The sequence below is a fragment of the Theropithecus gelada genome, chromosome 5, assembly GCF_003255815.1.
Source record: "Theropithecus gelada isolate Dixy chromosome 5, Tgel_1.0, whole genome shotgun sequence".
NCBI lineage: Eukaryota > Metazoa > Chordata > Mammalia > Primates > Cercopithecidae > Theropithecus > Theropithecus gelada.
In genome coordinates, this window is record NC_037672.1 from 9,452,865 (window position 1) to 9,472,640 (window position 19,776).

Here is a 19,776-nt window from a genome sequence, read left to right on the forward strand (position 1 = left end):
TTTTTTTTTTTTTTTTTTTTTTTTTTTTTTTTTTTTTTTTTTTTTTTCCAGCATCACATATTATCTCTCTCCCTTGAGTTTTCCTTTTTTTTTTCTGGTTTGTAGCATTTTAAAACATGTCTTGGCCGGGCACAGTGGCTCACACCCGTAATCCCAGCACTTTGGGAGGCTGAGGCAGGTGAATCACCTGAGGTCAGTAGTTCAAGACTAGCCTGGCCAACATGGTGAAACCCTGACTCTACTAAAAATACAAAAATTAGTCGGGTGTGGTAGCAGGTGGCTGTAATCCCAGCTACTTTGGAGGCTGAAGCAGGAGAATTGCTTGAACCCAGGAGGCGGAGGTTGCAGTGAGCCAAGATGGCGCCACTGCACTCCAGCCTGGGCAACAGAGCAAGACTCCATCTCAAAAACAAAAAACAAACAAAAAACCATGTCTTTCCCATTAGAAGCTTTCCTTCAAGCTTCTCAGAGTTCACATTTAAGAATGAGGCACAAACACATGAATAGAAACTTGTATGGGCATGGGTGAGCTCCACTGCAGCATGATAGAGTGGGAATCTGCTCTTTTATGAAGGAGTCTGTTCTTTTATGTCCTTTAGGAAGGATCAGCATTTGTAGCAGAACTGCTCTGTTCTCTTGTTTTAGGGTTATAATTCTATCAGTTCCTCCTTGGAATCAAATGTTTAAAAGGGGTTGCGGTTCTAAACTTTGGTAATGAGACTTTCACTTCAACTGTATTTTTCAACACAGCACCCATTTCCCACTTTCAACTGTATCTTACATGCCTAATTCAAAATATTTCCTGGAGATGCATTGTCTTGATGGCTGCCAGGGTTGGGGAAGGATGGTATCCTGGCTAAGTAAACCTCTGGTTCCTGGGTGAGGGATGTGTTGATTTTAATGGATTCTTACAATGCCTGTTGATGAATAACTCTTCTTTTCACCCCAGTCCCTTTGCCAGTTTTTAAGGGTAAATAGTGACTCCAATTTCCACGCCTTTCAAAGTTTTCATAATGAGAATCAGCTTGGTTCTTATTGAACTTTCTGATTATAACTGAGTTTCTACAGGGATCAAAGTTATGTCCTTATTTAGCTATATATTTATTGTTGTTGTTGAGACAGAGTCTCACTCTGTTGCCCAGGCTGGAGTGCAGTGGCAAAATCAATAAAGGAATTGGAAAGATAAGAACACTGAGGCAGGAGAATCGCTTGAACCCGGGAGGCGGAGGTTGCGGTGAGCCGAGATCGTGCCATTGCACTCCAGCCTGGGCACCAAGATCAAAACTCCGTCTAAAAAAAAAAAAAAAAAAAAAGTAGGATAAAGGAAATGAAAGAAGACATGGAAGAAGAAGAAGACAGATGTCAACAAAATTTTGGTTGAGGGAAGTCAAATGGATAAATGATAACTGAGTTAACAAAATAGAGGAAGCTAAAATAGTAAATAAGAGATAGGAGGAAACTTAATAAGAATCAAGCTGATTCCCATTATGAAAACTTGGAAAGGCTTGGAGATTGGAGTCACTATTTACCCTTAAACTTAGCTGGGTGTGATGGCTCACGCCAGTAGTCCCAGCTACTCAGGAGGCTGAGGCATGAGAATTGCTTGAACCCAGGAGGTGCAGGTAATTGTGTTTTTAGTAGAGATAGGATGTCACCATATTGGTCAGGCTGGTTTTGAACTCCTAACCTCAAGTGATCTGCCTGCCTTGGCCTCCCAAAGTGCTGGGATTACAGGTGTGAGTCACCATGTTTGACCTCTTATTTAGCTATGTTTTAATTGGAAGTCTTATTACAGTGGGTGCATACATTTTGTATTTTACTAAATAATGCTAAATTGCTTTCCAAAATGCTATACTGATTGATGTTCCAACTAGTAGATGAAAATTTTATTTTGTACATCCTCATCAGCTTTTGACATTATCTGAATGTTAAATTTCATCCAGTGTGATGGGTGAAAGTGCTATGTAGTTGCTATTTTAATTAACGTTTCTCTGACTGCTATCGTAGAAGTAGCTGTCAGAGCCGCATGAAATCTGGAAATGCTGGGGAGTCTTCTGGGTGATCATCCCTTGCCAGGCCTCCCAATAAGCACTGAGGAATGTTCTAGGGTTCGTTTGCCCATTTTACTTTCATCTAATGGACTGCTGGTACCAAAATCTGTATTAGTTCCAGTTCTCTAGAGCGATAGAGCTAATGGAATATATATATATATAAAGGGGTGTTTATTAAGTATTAACTCACATGATCACAAGGTCCTACCATAGGCCGTCTGCAGGCTGAGGAGCAAGGGGAGCCAGTCCGAATTCCAAAACTGAAGAACTTGGAGTCCAATGTTTGAGGGCAGGAAGCATCCAGCATGGGAGAAAGATGTAAGCTGGGAGGCTAGGTCAGTCTCTCTTTTCATAATTTTCTGCCTGTTTATATTCTAGCCACGCCGGCAGCCGATTAGATGGTGCCCACCCAAATTAAGGGTGGGTCTGTCTTCCCCAGCCCACTGACTCAAATATTAATCTCCTTTGGCCACACCCTCACAGACACAGCCAGGATCAATACTTTGTATTCTTCAATCCAATCAAGTTGACTCTCAGTATTAACCCTCACAAATAGGTAGCCAGGAAGCCCTTTGCCATTCTCATGGGGGTTACTCACGCTTCAGGCCTCTCTTTCGGCATTCAGGTTGAAATCTCCCTCTGTATGGGTCCGTTGTCTAGTGCTGAGGGGTTAGGGACCAGGGAAGCCAGACCTCATCTCCCACTCTGCTCCATTAGGCTCCATGTCATTTGTCTTTATTGATAGCTCCATGACAATGGCTATGGGCATCCCCTGTAAATTCCATCACCGACCAGCTGTAATAGACACACAATAGCAAAGCTGGATGTCTTAACTTACAGGACTGGGTGATCCTTTCTAATCAGGGAGCCATAGCTAACTGTTCTCTCTTGAGGCCCCTCTGGGAGAAGAAGTCTCTACACCAGCTCGGCTTGCTTCTCACCTGACTCGATATTAGTTTTTAAAAATGTTTGATAGGATTCATTTGGGTCTAGAGACTTTTTCTTGGGAAAGCTTCTCATTTCTTTTAACAATGAAGGGCCATTCAGATTTTCTATTTCTTCTTGTATTGATTTTCATCTGTAAAGTTATCTATTTCAACTCCACTGGAATAAAAGCATTTCTGATAGTTCTTTAATATCCCTTCAATGTCTGTAGTATCGGTTGTTTTCTCTTTTTTGTTAGTAATGTGTCCTTTTCCTTATGTTTTTGATTATTTTTGCTAGTTGTTTATTCATTTTTTTTCTTTTTCTTTTCTTTTTTTTTTTTTTTTTTCGAGACGGAGTCTCGCTCTGTTGCCCAGGCTGGAGTGGCATGCTCTCAGCTCACTGCAGCCTCCACCTCCAGGGTTCAAGCAATTCTCCTGCCTCAGCCTCCCGAGTAGCTGGGATGACAGGCGCGTGCTGCCGTTCCTGGCTAATTTTTGTATTTTTATTAGAGACAGGGTTTCACCATCTTGGCCAGGCTGGACTTGATCTCCTGAACTCATGTTCCACCCTCCTCAGCCTCCCAAAGTGTTGGGATTACAGGCGTGAGCCACTGCTCCTGGCCTATTAATTTTCTTAATTGTACTTAATTGTTATTAATTTTCTTGACTTACAGGAGTGGGTAAGTTAAGACATTCCAGCTTTGTGTGTGTGTATGAATTACTTGTTTACAGCCTTTGCTCATACATATTAGGTTGTTTAATTGCCTTTTGACTTTGTCTAACTTTTGTAAACATTTTAAATTTTGGTATAATGAATCTATCAATCCTTCCCTTGATGATTTATGTTTTTGTCTTAGAACTCTTTCCCTATCTCAAAGTCTTAAAAATTATTAGACAAAGATGTAAGACTCAATTTAATGGTTGCTTTTTGCTGTTAAGTATTTGATTCATGTGAAGTGTATTTTTATATGATTTGAGGTAGAGACATAATTGTATTTTTTCTATATGGTGAGCCAAATTAACCAGAACAACTTAATAAATCATCTGTTCTTTCTCTACAGATGATGCTTCTGTTGTATGCACTTACCCCTTCAAACAGGTAGTCACTGCTTTATTCCCCATGGCCTAGACTAGTGCCCCTAAAGCAGGAGTACCCAATAATGGGCAACGTGCTTGTACACCTGAAGCAGAGTGTTCAATCTTTTGTCTTACCTGGGCCACATTGGAAGAATCGTCTTAGGCCACACATAAAATACACTAACACTAATGATAGCTGATGAGCTTTAAAAAAAATGGCTGGGCGCAGTGGCTTACGCCTGTAATCCCAGCACTTTGGGAGGCCAAGGCAGGTGGATCACGAGGTCAAGAGATCAAGACCATCCTGGCCAACATGGTGAAACCCTGTCTTTACTAAAAATACAAAAAATTAGCTAGGCGTAGTGGCAAGCGCCTGTAATCCAAGCTACGTGGGAGGCTGAGGCAGGAGAATCACTTGAACCCGGGTGACGGAGGTTGCAGTGAGCCGAGATGGCGCCATTGCATCCAGCCTGGGCAAAAAGAGCAAAACTCTATCTCAAAAAAAAAAAAAAAAAAGCAAAAAAAAATCCCTTAATGTTTTAAGAAAGTTTACAAATTTGTATTGAGCCACACTCAAAGTCATCCTGGGCTGCATGTGGCCCATGGGCTGAGGGTTGGACAAACTCATTCTAAAGCTTGCATTCTGGGCGCACCCTTAAAGTCTCTGCCTGAACATCTCTGGGAAACTTTCCCCAACTACATCCTCCCCCACACATTCCATTTCTGCCTCCCAATGCAGTGGTGGTACAAGGGAAATAATTACCAAATCTATTATTTTGCATTACATGATCTTGTTAACATGCATTATCATCGTTTTAAAATATATATATAAAAAAATACAAAAAAAAGTACACAGCAGCTGGGCATGGTGGCTCACGCCTGTAATCCCAGCACTTTGGGAGGCCGAGGCGGGCAGATCACGAGGTCGGGAGATCAAGACCATCCTGGCCAACACGGTGAAACCCCGTCTCTACTAAAAATACAAAAAAATTAGCTGGGTATGGTGGTGCACACCTGTAGTCCCAGCTACTTGGGAGGCTGAGGCAGGAGAATGGCGTGAACCCAGGATGTGGACCTTGCAGTGAGCCGAGATCGCACCACTGCACTCCAGCCTGGGTGACAGAGTGAAATTCTGTCTCACAAAGAATAAATAAATAAATAAAAATTAAAAAAACACAGCTTCATTGGGCTATAACTGATGTATTGAAAAACTGGACATATTTAATGTATATAATTTAATGAGTTTGGAGATACACATACAATCATAACACCATCATCACTCTCAAGGCAATAAACATATCTATCACCTCCAAACATTTCCTACTACCCCATCTCCCTTTTTGTGGTGAGAACACTTAACATGCTTAACATGAAATCTGCATTCTTAAAAAATTTTTAAGTAGGTAATACATTTTCGTTGACCATAGGTACAATGCTATACAGCAGATCTCTAGTCCTTTTTCATCTAGTGTAACTGAAACTTTATACCCATTGAACAACAACTCTCCATTTCCCTCTCCCCACAGCTCCTGGCAACAACTATTCTACTCTCTGTCTCTGTGAGTTTATTTCAGATGCCTCATGTAAGTGGAGTCATGCAGTATTTGTCATTCTGTGCCTGGCTATGTCACTTAACATGATGTCCTCCAGATTCATCCACCTTGTCACAGATGCCAAGATTTCCTTCTTTACTGAGGCTGAATAATACTCCATTGTATGTATATAGCACATTTTCTTCATTCATTGATTCATTCTTGTTTTTTGTTTTGTTTTGTTTTGTTTTTTTGAGACAGAGTCTTGCTCTGTCGCCCAGGCTGGAGTGCAGTGGTGCGATCTCACTTCACTGCAACCTTTGCCTCCCGGGCTCAAGTGATTCTCCTGCCTCAGCCTCCCGAGTAGCTGGGATTACAGGCACCCACCACCATGCCCAGCTAATTTTTTTTTTTTTTTTGTATTTTTAGTAGAGATGGGGTTTTACCATGTTGGCCAGGCTGGTTTCGAACTCCTGACCTCAAGTGATCTGCCCACCTCGGCCTCCCAAAGTGCTAGGATTACAGGTGTGAACCACCATCCCCAGCCCATTTATTCACTTTTGATGGACATTTAGGTTGTTTCCATATCTTGGAATAATTGTGAATAATGCTGCAATGAATATGGGTGTGCAGATATCTTTTAAAGATCCTGATTTCATTTCTTTTGGATACATACCCAGAAGTGGATTGCTGAATATAATAGTTCAATTTTTAAGTTTTTAAGGAAACTCTGTACTGTTTTCCATAGTGGCTGCACCATTTGGCACTCCCACCAACAATGTACAAGGTTTCCATTGGTCCACATTCTTGCCAACGCTTGTTATGTTTTGTTTTTTGATAATGGCCAACAGGCATATGAAAAGTTGCTCAATTTCACTAATCATTGGGAAAAAGCAAATCAAAACCACAATGAAATATTAACTTACACATATTAAGATGGCTATTACATGTGTCTCTTGCCGGCCAGGCTCTGAGCTCACAATCACAGGGATTGTGTCTTTTTTGTCTTTATCTCCAAAGTCCAGCATAATGCTCGTATGTCAATAATTGTTCTAGTAATTTTATCCTAAATTTGCCCTAAATATAATTTCAAAAGGGCTTTAGGGGTAATAGGGCATGAAACAAAATTAAACTATGTTTTGAATTTCTTTCTTCAGTACTCAGAGACAGAGAAAATTATAACATTCAATTACATATTTGCTTTTATTTAAATTAGTAAGGCTGTAAATTATGAATGTAAATGTGCTTAGCTAGAACAAATATTGCTCAGAATAAAAAGATATACAAATATAATGCTAATATACAATACAGGCTATCTCGTAAAAATTTATATTTGTGTACACACATACATAATTGGCTACATTTGACAATGGGGTTCATTTGATTCCTCCATAGTAATTAGAACAGGAGATTTAACTGATTTCAGCCATGATGCAGTTACTTAAACACACACACACATACACACATGCACACCCCACATAAATAAGTTTCTGACTCGGGACTTTTCAAAGCCATCTCAAAGGAGATTCATCAAAACATTTAATGTTGGCATCACCCCACAAGCACTCAGAGATAAGTGTTAAAATAGAAATCCAATTGAGTAATGGGAAACTGACTTAGATTATCTTATTTGTATATTTATTTGTCATCTATCTCTCTGACTCATTCACTGCTCTATTTTCAGCATCTACAATAGTGCTTAGTAATGAATACACATGCAGTACACAAACGTGCTAACACAGTACGTGACTAATGATGAGGGCTATGCACATTTATCCGGAATGAGAATTATTTAGTCCAAAAAAAAAATCTAGAAAGCATAAGTGCTGTAATTGGATAAAGCTAAAATTCTATTACTCTATTGAAACTAGATATCAAGTGATACTTTTAAACTAAACATGAGGTAATGGTTGAAAAGGGATTAAAACACTGGAATTTGAGCATGCCGAATCCAAATCATTGAATATTCAGTTACAGATCTAATAAAGCAGGTAGACCAAGAATAGGATAATTGCATATGGAGACCTTGGTTCTAGTCACAACTGTGTCACTGTGAGATTTTAGCCAATGAGGTACAATTTCCTCAATTATAAAATGCATTAGAGAGAGCTGCCCTCTCTTCTTTACAGAAGTGCTGTAAGAAACAAATACAATCAAATTTATATACCCTTATTATTTAATCATCCATTACAAGGAAAATGTAAATGTGATTGTCCTTACTACGATCAACACTGAAAACAGTGATGTGAGAATGTTGCTGTGGCAGGCCAGAGGTGGGTCACTTCAGTCTCTGTTGAAAGAAATTTCTGGCCAGCAAGTTAGTGGACAGCCTCCAGCTGTGCCTTCTGGATTGTCCGCAGCGTTTGCAAGTCTTTTTTTTTTTTTCCCCCAGGATAGCCCCAGACGATGACTTAACATGGTGGGGCACTAAGACCCAGACATTTCTGCCCAGCATGACACTCTCTCCTCTCTGGGCAAACTTTGCTATGGGCCTCACCATGAGCCTGCCAAGACTCTCCCAGAGCTGGGTCTGAATCTCATGGTTTTTCTCCTCACTCCCCACACCTCCCGTTTTCCCTCTCACAGGTGGGAGCCTGAAAGCCCACCCCATACCCATACTTCTGTTTCTTCTCCCTTTTACCTTTCTCAAACATTAACCTCCAATCAGTGTTTGCACTTCTAACTTTGTCTTGGTGTCTTGAGTTCTAGAAAACCTGACTAACACAGTCCCTCAAACCCCAATCACCCGAAGCAGCCCATGTCAATATTTTCCATTTTATATTTTTTACGGAAATGTTCAAATACATAAAAATATTGTGAGCTTTTTATTGCAAAATGCTTAATTTCTTTTTTTTTTTCCTTTTCCTCCTCATTCTTTCTGTCATCTTAAGGATGCTGAATTTCTACTTCTTTTTTCTTCTTGGAATTATATCATGTATTTATGAAGAAGAGGTGATAAAACATTATTTCAAACGTACACCTTATCAAATGCTAACCTCCACCTGACATTCACCTATTTTATCAACAACAATGGTTGAGAGGACTCATAGATATTTCTTGAGAACACAGCATTGAATAGCATGTCCTCAATGAATCAGTGAGTTGGAGGTATGAGTAATCTCCAGTAGCTTTTTAGGGTGAGGGTCAGATTCTTTCCTGATATGAGCCTGGAGCCCTTCTGGAAAGTCCTTGTTTCCACACTGTCCCCGGCTTGTTGAATTCCAGTAGAGAATGACCAGCAACCATACAGCTTTTAGCTCTGACAGGACCAGTGAGTTCTTTCGTATCCAAGCTCCAATATAAACACTCTTGTCTCTTGGTTCTGTGTAATCCTCTGCAGGCATACTCTACGATAGGCTCAGTTGGGTCTCAAAAGTTCCAGTTTTACAAAGAGCTTCTTCATTAAATGCTCCTGATGTAACTTATAGGCATCACTTCACATTGACCTTGTGAAAGGAGAACATCTGAGCGGGTATTTGGATGATGGGTAGATGCTAAGAACTTTTCCCAGAGAGCTCATTGTCTGCTGTCTTACAAAAGAGAGAATCCTGTGCATTGTTTTTATTGTTTTCATTTGCTTCTATTGCCTTTTAATTATTTTTGGTTTTCTTTCTGCATCAATGCTACCATTACATACTCTATGAATTTCCTATGTAAGCTTTGGTACCATTTGGCATCATGATACACTGTTATTTTCAACAGTATCTTTTTTAAAAAAGCTTATTCCCACTAGAAGAGTTTGTTTATTTTAAGGTGGTAAATCTGTATTTTGTAATTGTTTCTATCCTTCTCTCTCTCTCTCTCTTTTTTTTTTTAAAATTAGCTTTTCAACTTGATTGTAAAATGCCACAGCGCAGAGAATGTACCTGGGCAGATGAGCTTGCATGGAGCCAGGCAAAGCAGATGACAATCTGGGCTCTCTTCTCATATTAAGATTGACAGCTTCTTTGAGCCTCTGCTTCCTCATCTTTATTGTAAAACAATAACAAAATTAAATCCTCTTAACCTTTACAGGGAATAATATCATGGCATGTGCAATGTTACTGCAAGAATTAGCACTAATTTGAGGACAGTTTTTCTGTGTCTTTGAATGGAAGTCCATAATTGGAATTGTTAATACAGTTTTTAGTTTCCCTCAGACATATGCTCGCCTGAAGGCTAGTGTAGGATATAATCTGAGCTCTTTACTATGAATGTGTTACTTCCATTTGACTTAAAGCTACTCAAAGTAGAGGATGCTGGAGGCTGGTCCCTTGGCTGTTTCACACCCTGGTCAGAATATTTTCAGTTTCTGTCTTCAAGGTGACATTCACAATTGCTGGTTTTCCATACCACATTTCTTCCCTATACTTGAATTTCTAGGATTACAATAAAAGAGAGCTAATATTCATCAACATCTTTAGTGTAAGAAATCATCCACACATTGTAGATGTATAAGGCCCAACGACTGACATAAAGGCAGCACAGTGCCCTGTAAAGAGCACAGATTTGGGAATTTCCCATTGACGTGTCCTGCGCTGGCTGCAAACATTTAAGCAATAGCTTCTGGTGCCCTTTGCTGCTCGCCTATATCATGAACATAATAGCTATGTTGATAGCATTTTCTGTTGTTATTTAGAAGATACTTTTAAAACCCTAGTTTTTATTTATTTTTAGTTATTGTCCAGTGGCCAGTTACTAGAATGTTTTTATTTTTTGCATGTTATAAATATTTTCTCTGTGGTTTGAACTTTCAAAACCATGATTGATTTTCCACTTTGTTATAGGGTGTTTTTCTTTTCTACAAAGTCAAAAAAGTCATCCCTTGAAGGCACAGGCAATAATCTTTTGAAATCAATGAAAACGATGGAAGCGCTGAATCCAGTAAACCAAAGATAACACAAAGACCAGGCTACAGAGGTGAGAGGTGTCTGATGAGAGGGAATGGCTGAGTGAGGTAACACTGTTCCCTATGGACCCCAGTTTTATCTTTCCCATCAATTAGTATAATGGGAAAATTCTTGTAGTGTTCGATGATGTCTTCTACTGAATCAAACTTCTGAAACACAGAAAAGAAAGTTAATGATTTTTAAAATATCTTTTGTTTCTGTAGGTTAAAATATAGCTAAGGTGCTTGATTTTGCACAGGGAAGAGGTGAACCAATTTAACAATTTTTGTATGGTAACGGTGTTTCAGGCAGTGGTTTTTTTTCTTGTTTGTTTTTTTCTGAGACATTTTTTTGCTCTGTCACCCAGACTGGAGTGCAGTAATGTGATCTTGGCTCACTGCAACCTCTGCCTCCCGGGTTCAAGCGATTTTCCTGCCTCAGCCTCCCAAGTAGCTGGGATTGCAGGCATGCGCCACCACGCCCAGCTTATTTTTATATTTTTAGTAGAGACAGGGTTTTGCCATGTTGGCCAGACTGGTCTCAAACTCCTGACCTCAGGTGACCCACCTGCCTAGGCCTCCCAAAGTGCTGGGATTACAGGCATGAGCCACCACACCCGACTAGAAGTAGTTTTTAAAAAGAATATGGCAAGCTTGAAGGATGAGTGATAAGAATGATAAGGGAGAAAAAAAGTTCTTGAGATGACCAAAAGTGAGCCCTATGGCAGCTCTTTAAATTTCCTACACAGGGAGTTTTCCCTCTCTGGAATCAGATCACACTGGTCAAGTTCTATTCTATTGTTATCACAGCCTTTCTAACTTAAGTGACTTAGGTGGGTTAGTTACACAGCAATCAAGCCTTGTAATCTCTGTTGCCTCCCAAACCTCAACCTTAGCTCTGACCAGCAAAAATATAGAAGATTCAGGCTCGAATGTAGTAAATTGGAGGGCAATGCCTGCAGTGAGCTTGCTCTCCAGTAATGAAGTCTGAGGAATTCTAGTATACATAGAAAGAATAGGGACAACCACAGGGCTGCTTAGCCGGTTCAGCTGCCCTCCTTGAGCTTCTTGTGAAATAATGAGGTGGCTGCAGATTTCAGTGTTTCTAGATACACAGATAAAGTGTTATGACAATTTAACGGAAAGGAAGATTATTTCAGGTTTAGGGAAATGGGGAAGTGCTTTGTCAAGGATGCAGACTTGAAATGGGCTATGTTATGGGTCATGCCAGATAAGTAGACAGGAGGGTTTAAAGACATTAAAAGCAGAGAATGTACAGGGCCATGCATAAGGACAGGGTACTGAGAAAACTTGAGCACATATGGTAAATTTCAATAGCTTTAGAGGTACAAGTGGCTTTTGGTTACGTGGATGAATTGTATAGTGGTGAGGTCTGGGCTTTAGTGTACCCGTCACCCAGATAATATACATTGTATTACCCACTAGGTGATTTTTCATTCCTTAACCCCCTTATCACCCTCTCCCTCTCTGAGTCTTCAATGTCCATTCTGCATATACAGTAATTCTGATTAGGTGAGTTTGGATGAGTTCCCGAAGGAGAATATTGGGAGATAATTAGGAAAAGCTTGCTCAACCTGCCTCCCATGTTTCAAGACAACTTGGATCCTCCCTAGCAAGCCTGTGAGGTGAACAGGGCAGGGGGAATGATCTTCCCTAAAGAGCTAAGGGAATTTCAGCTCAGAGAAGTGGACTGCCTTACTCAGAGTCTCCCACGGCTAGGGAGGGTGAGACCAGGAATGAAGGCTCACTTTTCTGGATATTTCTTTTTATTTTTCAACTTTGCCTATAGCTTGTGACCTCTGATGCTCCAACAAACCAAGGTAGAGATGACACAGCCTGAAGAAAGGGAGCTACCTCCGTGGGGGCTACTCTGCCTCTGATTTGGTCTTGCCTACTCCTTCCTCTGCCCAGGGCATCCTAGGCGCAGAAATGTTGGAAGGCCTCCAGAATAGCCAACGGGGAATGAGATTGACCAGTTAGGGCCTCACAGGGATGACATTCTGTTGGGAGCTGGCAGAAAATAATTTCCTATGCAAACAAATAATTTCATTTAGAAATGTGTGCTGTGAAAATTGTTAATTGAGGCTTAATAAGAACCTCACCAGGTCACTCAGAGGCTTCCCTCGGGGCTGTTGGGAGGGGACATTATTTTTTCTTAGTGGCGCACTGAACAGAAAGCAACTAAAACGCTAAAAACATGTGACTTCCAGGGTCATCTCCTCCTTCCTACCGTTATGCCGGGAGGTGTGAAGAGCAAACAGATACCACAGTGGGGACAAAAATGTGGGGAAAGAAATGTAGAGTGGGAATGTCTTGATGTTAACTAGTCCTTGGATCTAGTCCATTTCTGTCCTTTCTGGTTACATTATAACAAATTTCCTTCTCTCCTGCCTGAGCTCATTTGAATTGGGGTTTGTCTTTTCACACCCAAAGAGTCCTGGTTCAATCCGTAAGTCCCTTGTCCCTCTGAAACCTTTACTGGATCTGCAGCAGTTTCCAGTGAGATAACCTATGTGTCAGTCTGACTTGGTGTGTTTGGCCTGTTAAAATACTAGGCCAGGCCTGGTGGCTCACGCCCGTAATCCCAGCATTTTGGGAGGCCAAGGCGGGCAGATCACTTAAGTTCAAGAGTTCAAGGCTAGCCTGGCCAACATAGTGAAACCCCATCTCTACCAAAAATATAAAAAATTAGCCAGGCATGCTGGTATGTGCCTGTAATCCCAGCTACTTGGGAGGCTGAGGCAGGAGAATCACTTGAACCCGGGAGGCAGAGGTTGCAGTGAGCTGTGATCGCATCACTGCACTCCAGGCTGGGAGATGGACTTCATCTTAAAAAACAAACAACAACAAAAAGTATTATAAACCTGGCAGCTTAGAAACAGCAGAAATTTATGTCTCACAGTTCTGGAGTCTGGGGAGTCCAAGATTGAGGCACTGGCAGATTCAGTATCTGGAGAGGCCCATTTTCTTGCCTTAATGCTGTATCCTCCCATGGTCCAAAGAGCAATGCACTCTTTTACAAGGGAACGAATCCCATTTGTGAGGGCTCCACCTTCGAGACTGAATCACTTTCCAAAGTCCCCACCTCCTAACACCATCGCCTTAGGGCTTAGGATTTCAACACATAAATTTTGGAGGAATACAAACATTCAGACTATACCACCACCCATGTTATGTATACAATAAATATGAGTTTCCACCTGATGCTAAGGTAAGGTACTTTCCCCGTTGTCCAATGGGGAGATTAATTCCTACTACAGCAGGGTAATTGTAAGTAGAGGGCCTGTGGAGCCTAAATGCCTGAGTTCAAAGCCTGGCTCTCCCAACCACTAGCAGTGTGACTGTCAGCAAGTTTCTTGCATTCTCTGTGCCTCAGTTATTCTACGAACAGTGATGGTAATGACAGGACCTAACTTTGAGGTTCTTTGTGAGAATGGAATTGATGCATAAGCAATACAGCATTTAGAAGAAAGCGTGACACACAGTGAGTGCTCAGTACATGCCAGGCCTTACGATTAACTCCTCCCTTCTAGATTTTCCAAGAACATCACGGGAGAGCAATGAAATCACCAAGAAGTTTACAGACCACTACTGTAAGCCTTTAGGAAAGGAAGAATTTTCTGTATTTCATTTCCAATTTTAAAACAAGCACAAAGTTTTCTTTTTCTTTCTTCATGCTTGATAAAACAAAAAGTGAATAACAAAAACAACAAAAACTTTCCAGGTAGAACTCTTTCACAAAATTGGTTAAATCCACATTGATAAAAGGAAATCTTTCCTAGTGTTAGTCTTCAGAGGGAAGATGATTTATCTCTCCTATTCTCATTCCTGTTTTCTTTAAGATTGTCCCAGGCCGGGCTCGGGAGCTCACGTCTGTAATCCCAGCACTTTGGGAGGCCGAGGCGGGTGGATCACGAGGTCAGGAGTTAGAGAGTAGCCTGACCAATATGATGAAACCCCATCTCTACTAAAAATACAAAAAACAAAATTAGCCGAGCGTGGTGGCGCATGCCTGTAGTCCCAGCTACTCAGGAGGCTGAAGCAGAAGAATCGCTTGAACCCGGAAGGTAGAGGTTGCAGTGAGCTGTGATTGCGCCACTGCACTCCAGCCTGGGTGACAGAGTGATACTCAGTCTCAAAAGAAAAAAAAAAAAAGATTGTCCCCAAATAATACATTTGCTATTAATTGTTTTAAAATTCTGCTACATGGATGACATTTCATTAATTTTAACAGGTGGTAGGAAGCAAGACAGGGGCAATTAGTCACATGGTCTTTCCTGTTTTTTTTTTTTTTTTTGAGACGGAGTCTCACTCTGCTGCCCAGGCTGGATTGCAGCAGCACAATCTCTGCTCACTGCAAACTCTGCCTCCTAGGTTCAAGCAATTCTCCTTCCTCAGCCTCCCAAGTAGCTAGAATTATAGGCATGTGCATTGGTGCCCAGCTAACTTTTTGTAGTTTTAGTAGAGATGGGGTTTCAACATATTGACCAGGTTGGTCTTGAACTCTTGACCTCAAGTGATCCACCCACCTCGGCCTCCTAAAGTGCTGGGATTACAGGCATGAGCCACCGTGCCCGACCTGGTCTTTTCTTATTATTGGTTTCTAATGATGGGGTCAAAACTGAAATATTGTCCTGAAGAGACTTTTAAAAAAGATTATACTTAAGCTCTTGCATATTGAATAATCTTTTCCAGGGGGACAAGCAATGTTTGCTAATATCAGATCTTAACATCTGTTTAAACCTTTTCTTTTTTTTTTTGAGATAGAATCTCACTCTGTCACCAGGCTGGAATGTAGTGGCATGATCTTGGCTCACTGCAACCTCCACCTTCCAGATTCAAGCGATTCTCCTGCCTCAACCTCCCAAGTAGCTGGGACTACAGGCACGTGCCACCACGCCCAGCTACTTTTTGTATTTTTAGTAGAGACAGGGTTTCACCATGTTGGCCAGGCTGTTCTTGAACTCCTGGCCTCGTGATCCACCCACTTTGGCATCCCAAAGTGCTGGGATTATAGGCATGAGCCACCACGCCTGGCCCATTTGTTTAAACCTTTTGTGCTTGTTGTATGTATGAACTGTGGGCAATGTTTCCTTCCAGAAAAGTAAAGAAATCTATTTGGGTACACATATGAGAGTGAAAGAAGGAAAGGGGGAGAAAAGAGAAAGAGAGATAAATGCCAATCAAGCAGGAGGAGAAGGAAGCAGACAGGGAAGGTGTGAAAAAAACCCATGGGTTGATTGTCTCTGTTCTCTAGTCTAAGTTTAGTTTATCATGTAAACATGTACGGTGATTTTTAGAAACATATAAACATTTGTAGAACAAAAAAGGAAAGATCTGGAAATTGAAATTGAAATCTCCCTTCTCGGAGATTTCACAGAAGTGTTGACAAGCATGACTTATAAAACTGAGATGCAGGGCCGATGTTTGGCAGCAGTTAAGCTCTGCAGGTTGTTTAAGGCAGGCGCCTCCTTGGCTGGCTAGGGCCGGTGTTCTACCAATCTCATTCTTGCTTAGGTGCCTACGGAGATCGGCACAGATGAACAGGATATTCTCTGGATGGCAGGGACTTGACATGACTCTTTCTGTGTTCCCAGAATGCAACACTGAGTCTAACATACTGTAGGCCTACAATTAATGCTCGGACAATAAATAAGTAAATGAGCAGTGGGTGCTGAATGATTCCCCCCAATATGTCCGTGTCCTAATCCCAGAATCTAGAATATGACCTTACATTATAAAAGAGTTAATACTATTTTATATGGTATAATACAGGATAAAGTTAAGGATCCTGAGAGGGGGTGCTTATCCGAGGTTATCCCAGTAGGCCCTAAAAGCAATCATGTGTTTCTTCATAAGATAGGAGCAGTGGGAGATTTTGATCAGAGAAGAGAAGGTCACGTGACCATAGAGAGGCGGAGGAGAGGGTCACGTGACCGTAGAGAGGAGACGGTCATGTGACCATAGAGGCTGAGACTGGAGAGACATGGCCATAAATCAAGGAAGACAAGGATTGCTGGCAGCTGCGGAAAGCTGGAAGAGGTCAGGGGTGACTCTCCCCTGGAGTCTCCGGAAGGAGTGTGGCCCTGCTGATACCACGATGTTGGACTTCTGTCCTCCAGCACTGTGAAACAATACATTTCAGTTGTTTTAAACCGCGAAATTTCTGGGGAAGTGGTACTTATTAAGCACCTGCCTCTATGTGTCTGCCACTATTTACATCAACTCATGTCACACTCAAAATAACTCCCAAGAGTTAGGCATTGCTGCATCATCTGTGTGGTTAAATTCAAAAGCGGCAAGATAGCTACAAAACGACATGAAATTAAAGTAATCTTTGAAGATGCTGTTTCTCATGTTTTTCCTGCTGAGTTGGGTGAAGATGCTTTCTTTAATTGGACCCTGGCTAAAGTAGCTAGTTGTTGGCTTGCATTTAGCACAGTCTTGCTAATCTTGTTTTAAAGAGGTGTGATTCTTCCTCAGCAAGACAAAAGGCTCAGGCTGTGAAAAGCATGAGGGAACTGAGTAAAATCCAGACCCTCTTTCTCTTACACATCTCCCTCAGAGGGAAGGCAGGAAGAAACCACCTGTGAATTGTCATTTTTTACCCACTCCCTGGCACACAGTAAGCTCCAAGTAAGTGTTAACTATTCTTTAACTGTGATTCAACCTGCAGTGTTTTCAAACGGGTGGGTGATTACTTGTATTTGCCACAGTGTTATTTGAGTCTGTCTATGGAAGCGAGACATGAGAATAGGGCCTGGAGGCAGGGAATCTAAGGACTTCCTAGAACCAAATCAAATGGAAACACTTCAGTTGTGACAGGATATAGCCTTTCTATTTACATAGGGCCTACACTGAGTAAATGACTGTAACTTTACTTTATCCTCTTCGTTTACATAGGATGAACACCAAGTAACCAATGGAAAGCTCTAGCAGATATTTAAACCGCAGAAAATTCTGTAAGGGTGCTCGAGCCCCTGTGCCTGGGCCACTCCCATCCTGTGGAGTGCACTTCCATTTTCAATAAATCTCTGTTTTTGTTGCTTCATTCTTTCCTTGCTTTGTTTGTGTGTTTTGCCAATTTTTGGCTCAAGACGCCAAGAATCTGCATACCTTCAACTGGTAATGGAAGTCAATGTTTTGCAAAACATACTGCATCCCAGAATTGCCATTTACTAGCTGTGACTTTGGGCCGGATACTTAGCATTTCTGTACCTCAGTGTCACAGTTTGTTAAAATGAAATATTGACAGCACCTACCCCAGAGGTTGGCTATGAGGATTCAATAGATCGAATTAATTATTAATGGCTAACTGCACAGAATAGCTCTAGTGCATATAAAACCCCACCAAAACTCAGATTCTGCCTTGGATTTCTTTCTCATTGCTTGATTTATGTATATATATTTATATTATTAGTGAATGCTTTCATTGATTCATTCTTTCACCTGTGGAAATGTATGTTCAACACATATGGGAAAAAAATAGGGAATGCAAAGGAGGAGAAAATTCCAGATGAACACAGAAAGGAGCTTCTTAAAACAGACATTTGGTTCTCTCAGGGTTCCTTGGTGACAGTAATTAGAGCAGCTCATCTGGAGGCGGAGGGTCTAATCTATGGCCTGCCATAGGAGTTGCTCCTTATTTGCCGAGACAGTCAGTGAACCGGCTGACAGTCTGATTAAGCTATTAGGATATTATCACAGAGTGACTCTACTTCCTTTTCTTTATTAGCAGACCAAAGTAGGGCATGTTGGAAAAAAAGCTGTAACTATCTCAGGTCTCAGTTTCCTCACCAGTAAATGAGGTTCATTAAGATGTCCTTTCCAGAGCTTTTTCAAGAACTCCATGTGAGAGCAAATTAAACAGCATTTGGCCCAAGGGCCTGGCACATGCAAAGGCACACCATGTCCACGTCCTCTATTCTCAGAGGAAAAAAACCCCTTAAACCCAAGCATTTAAGAATTATATAATGCTTTCCTGGCCGGGCGCGGTGGCTCATGTCTGTAATACCAGCACTTTGGGAGGCCAAGGTGGGCGGATCACCTGAGGTCAGGAGTTCCAGACCAACCTGACCAAAATGGAGAAACCCCATCTCTACTAAAAATACAAAATTAGCCAGGCGTGGTGGCACATGCCTGTAATCCCAGCTACTCGGGAGGCTGAGGCAGGAGAATGGCTTGAACAAGGGAGGCAGAGGTTGCGGTGAGCCAAGATCATGCCACTGCACTCCAGCCTGGGCAACAAGAACAAGACCCTGTCTCAAAATAAATAAATAAAGAAATAAGAATTATATAATGCTTTCCTAAAGATGAGAAATTCTATGAGCTGAGACAAGATATAGGAGGATCAAGGGACATTGAGTTGGAAAGTCCATTACCATAGGTATCTTAGGGGAACTATATCCTACTTATTAAAATGACTCAGTAATAGTGACAAAAATATAACTAAAATTTATCATGGCCTTGATAGGTCCCAGGCACTAAGTGTTTTACATTTATTAACTTGTCAATCCTCTCCACAAAATGAAGAACTGGCCACTTCTCTCTTTCGTGTTAACATAGCACTTTCTTAATGTGACTGTAACTGGTAGATTTATGTATTAAACTATGGATTCACTTATGCACTTGTTCATGTCACAGTGTTCCCAGGGTGTAGCAAAGGGTGGTGAACTGACCCCATGGTCACCTCACAGGTGCTAACTACTCCTCTCCGAGCCTCAAAAAAGTGCTCTGGGTCAGACACGGGATTTAAGCTGGAATCTTTATGCAGCCTGCACGTCAATTTCACACGTGTGCCTACCTGAGGCCTGTTGGCAGCCCTAACAATGTGCCCTATCTTGTTACTTGTTGAAAAACAGTCGGTATCTGTGTGAAAGTTCTGGTTTTATCCTGTATTCGTTTGTCAAGGTTACCGTAACTAAGCACTACAGACGAGGGGGCTTAAACAACAGAAATGTCTTTCTTCGCGGTTCTCGAGGCTGAAGTCCCAAGACCAAGGTGTTGGAAGGCTGCTTTCTCCCACGACCTCTCTCCTTGGTTTGCAGATGGTCGTCCCTTCCCCGTGTCCTCACATGGTCGCCCCTCTGTGTGTGTCTCCTCTTGTCACAAGGACATCAGTCATATTGGATTAGGACTCATCCCAATAACCTCATTTAACCTTAATTATCTCTTTCAAAGCCCTATCTTCAAATACAGTCACATTCTGGGCTACTGGGGGTTAGGACTTCAACGTGTGGGTTTTTTGGAGTGAGGGAGGCACGATTCAGCCCCTAACAATGCACACCCACAGATAAAACTGC

The 19,776-nt window shown here is 41.5% G+C and overlaps 1 protein-coding gene across 1 annotated transcript in view; it reads right to left on the reverse strand.

The window, feature by feature from the left end:
* Positions 1–10,222: 10,222 nt before the first annotated feature.
* Positions 10,223–19,776, reverse strand: part of CLNK (cytokine dependent hematopoietic cell linker) — a 190,845-nt gene continuing 181,291 nt past the window's right edge. The window contains exon 19 of the mRNA XM_025386090.1: positions 10,223–10,624. Within this exon, the coding sequence (XP_025241875.1) occupies positions 10,478–10,624 (147 nt within the window). The 3' untranslated portion in view covers positions 10,223–10,477. The remainder of the gene's footprint in view (positions 10,625–19,776) is intronic.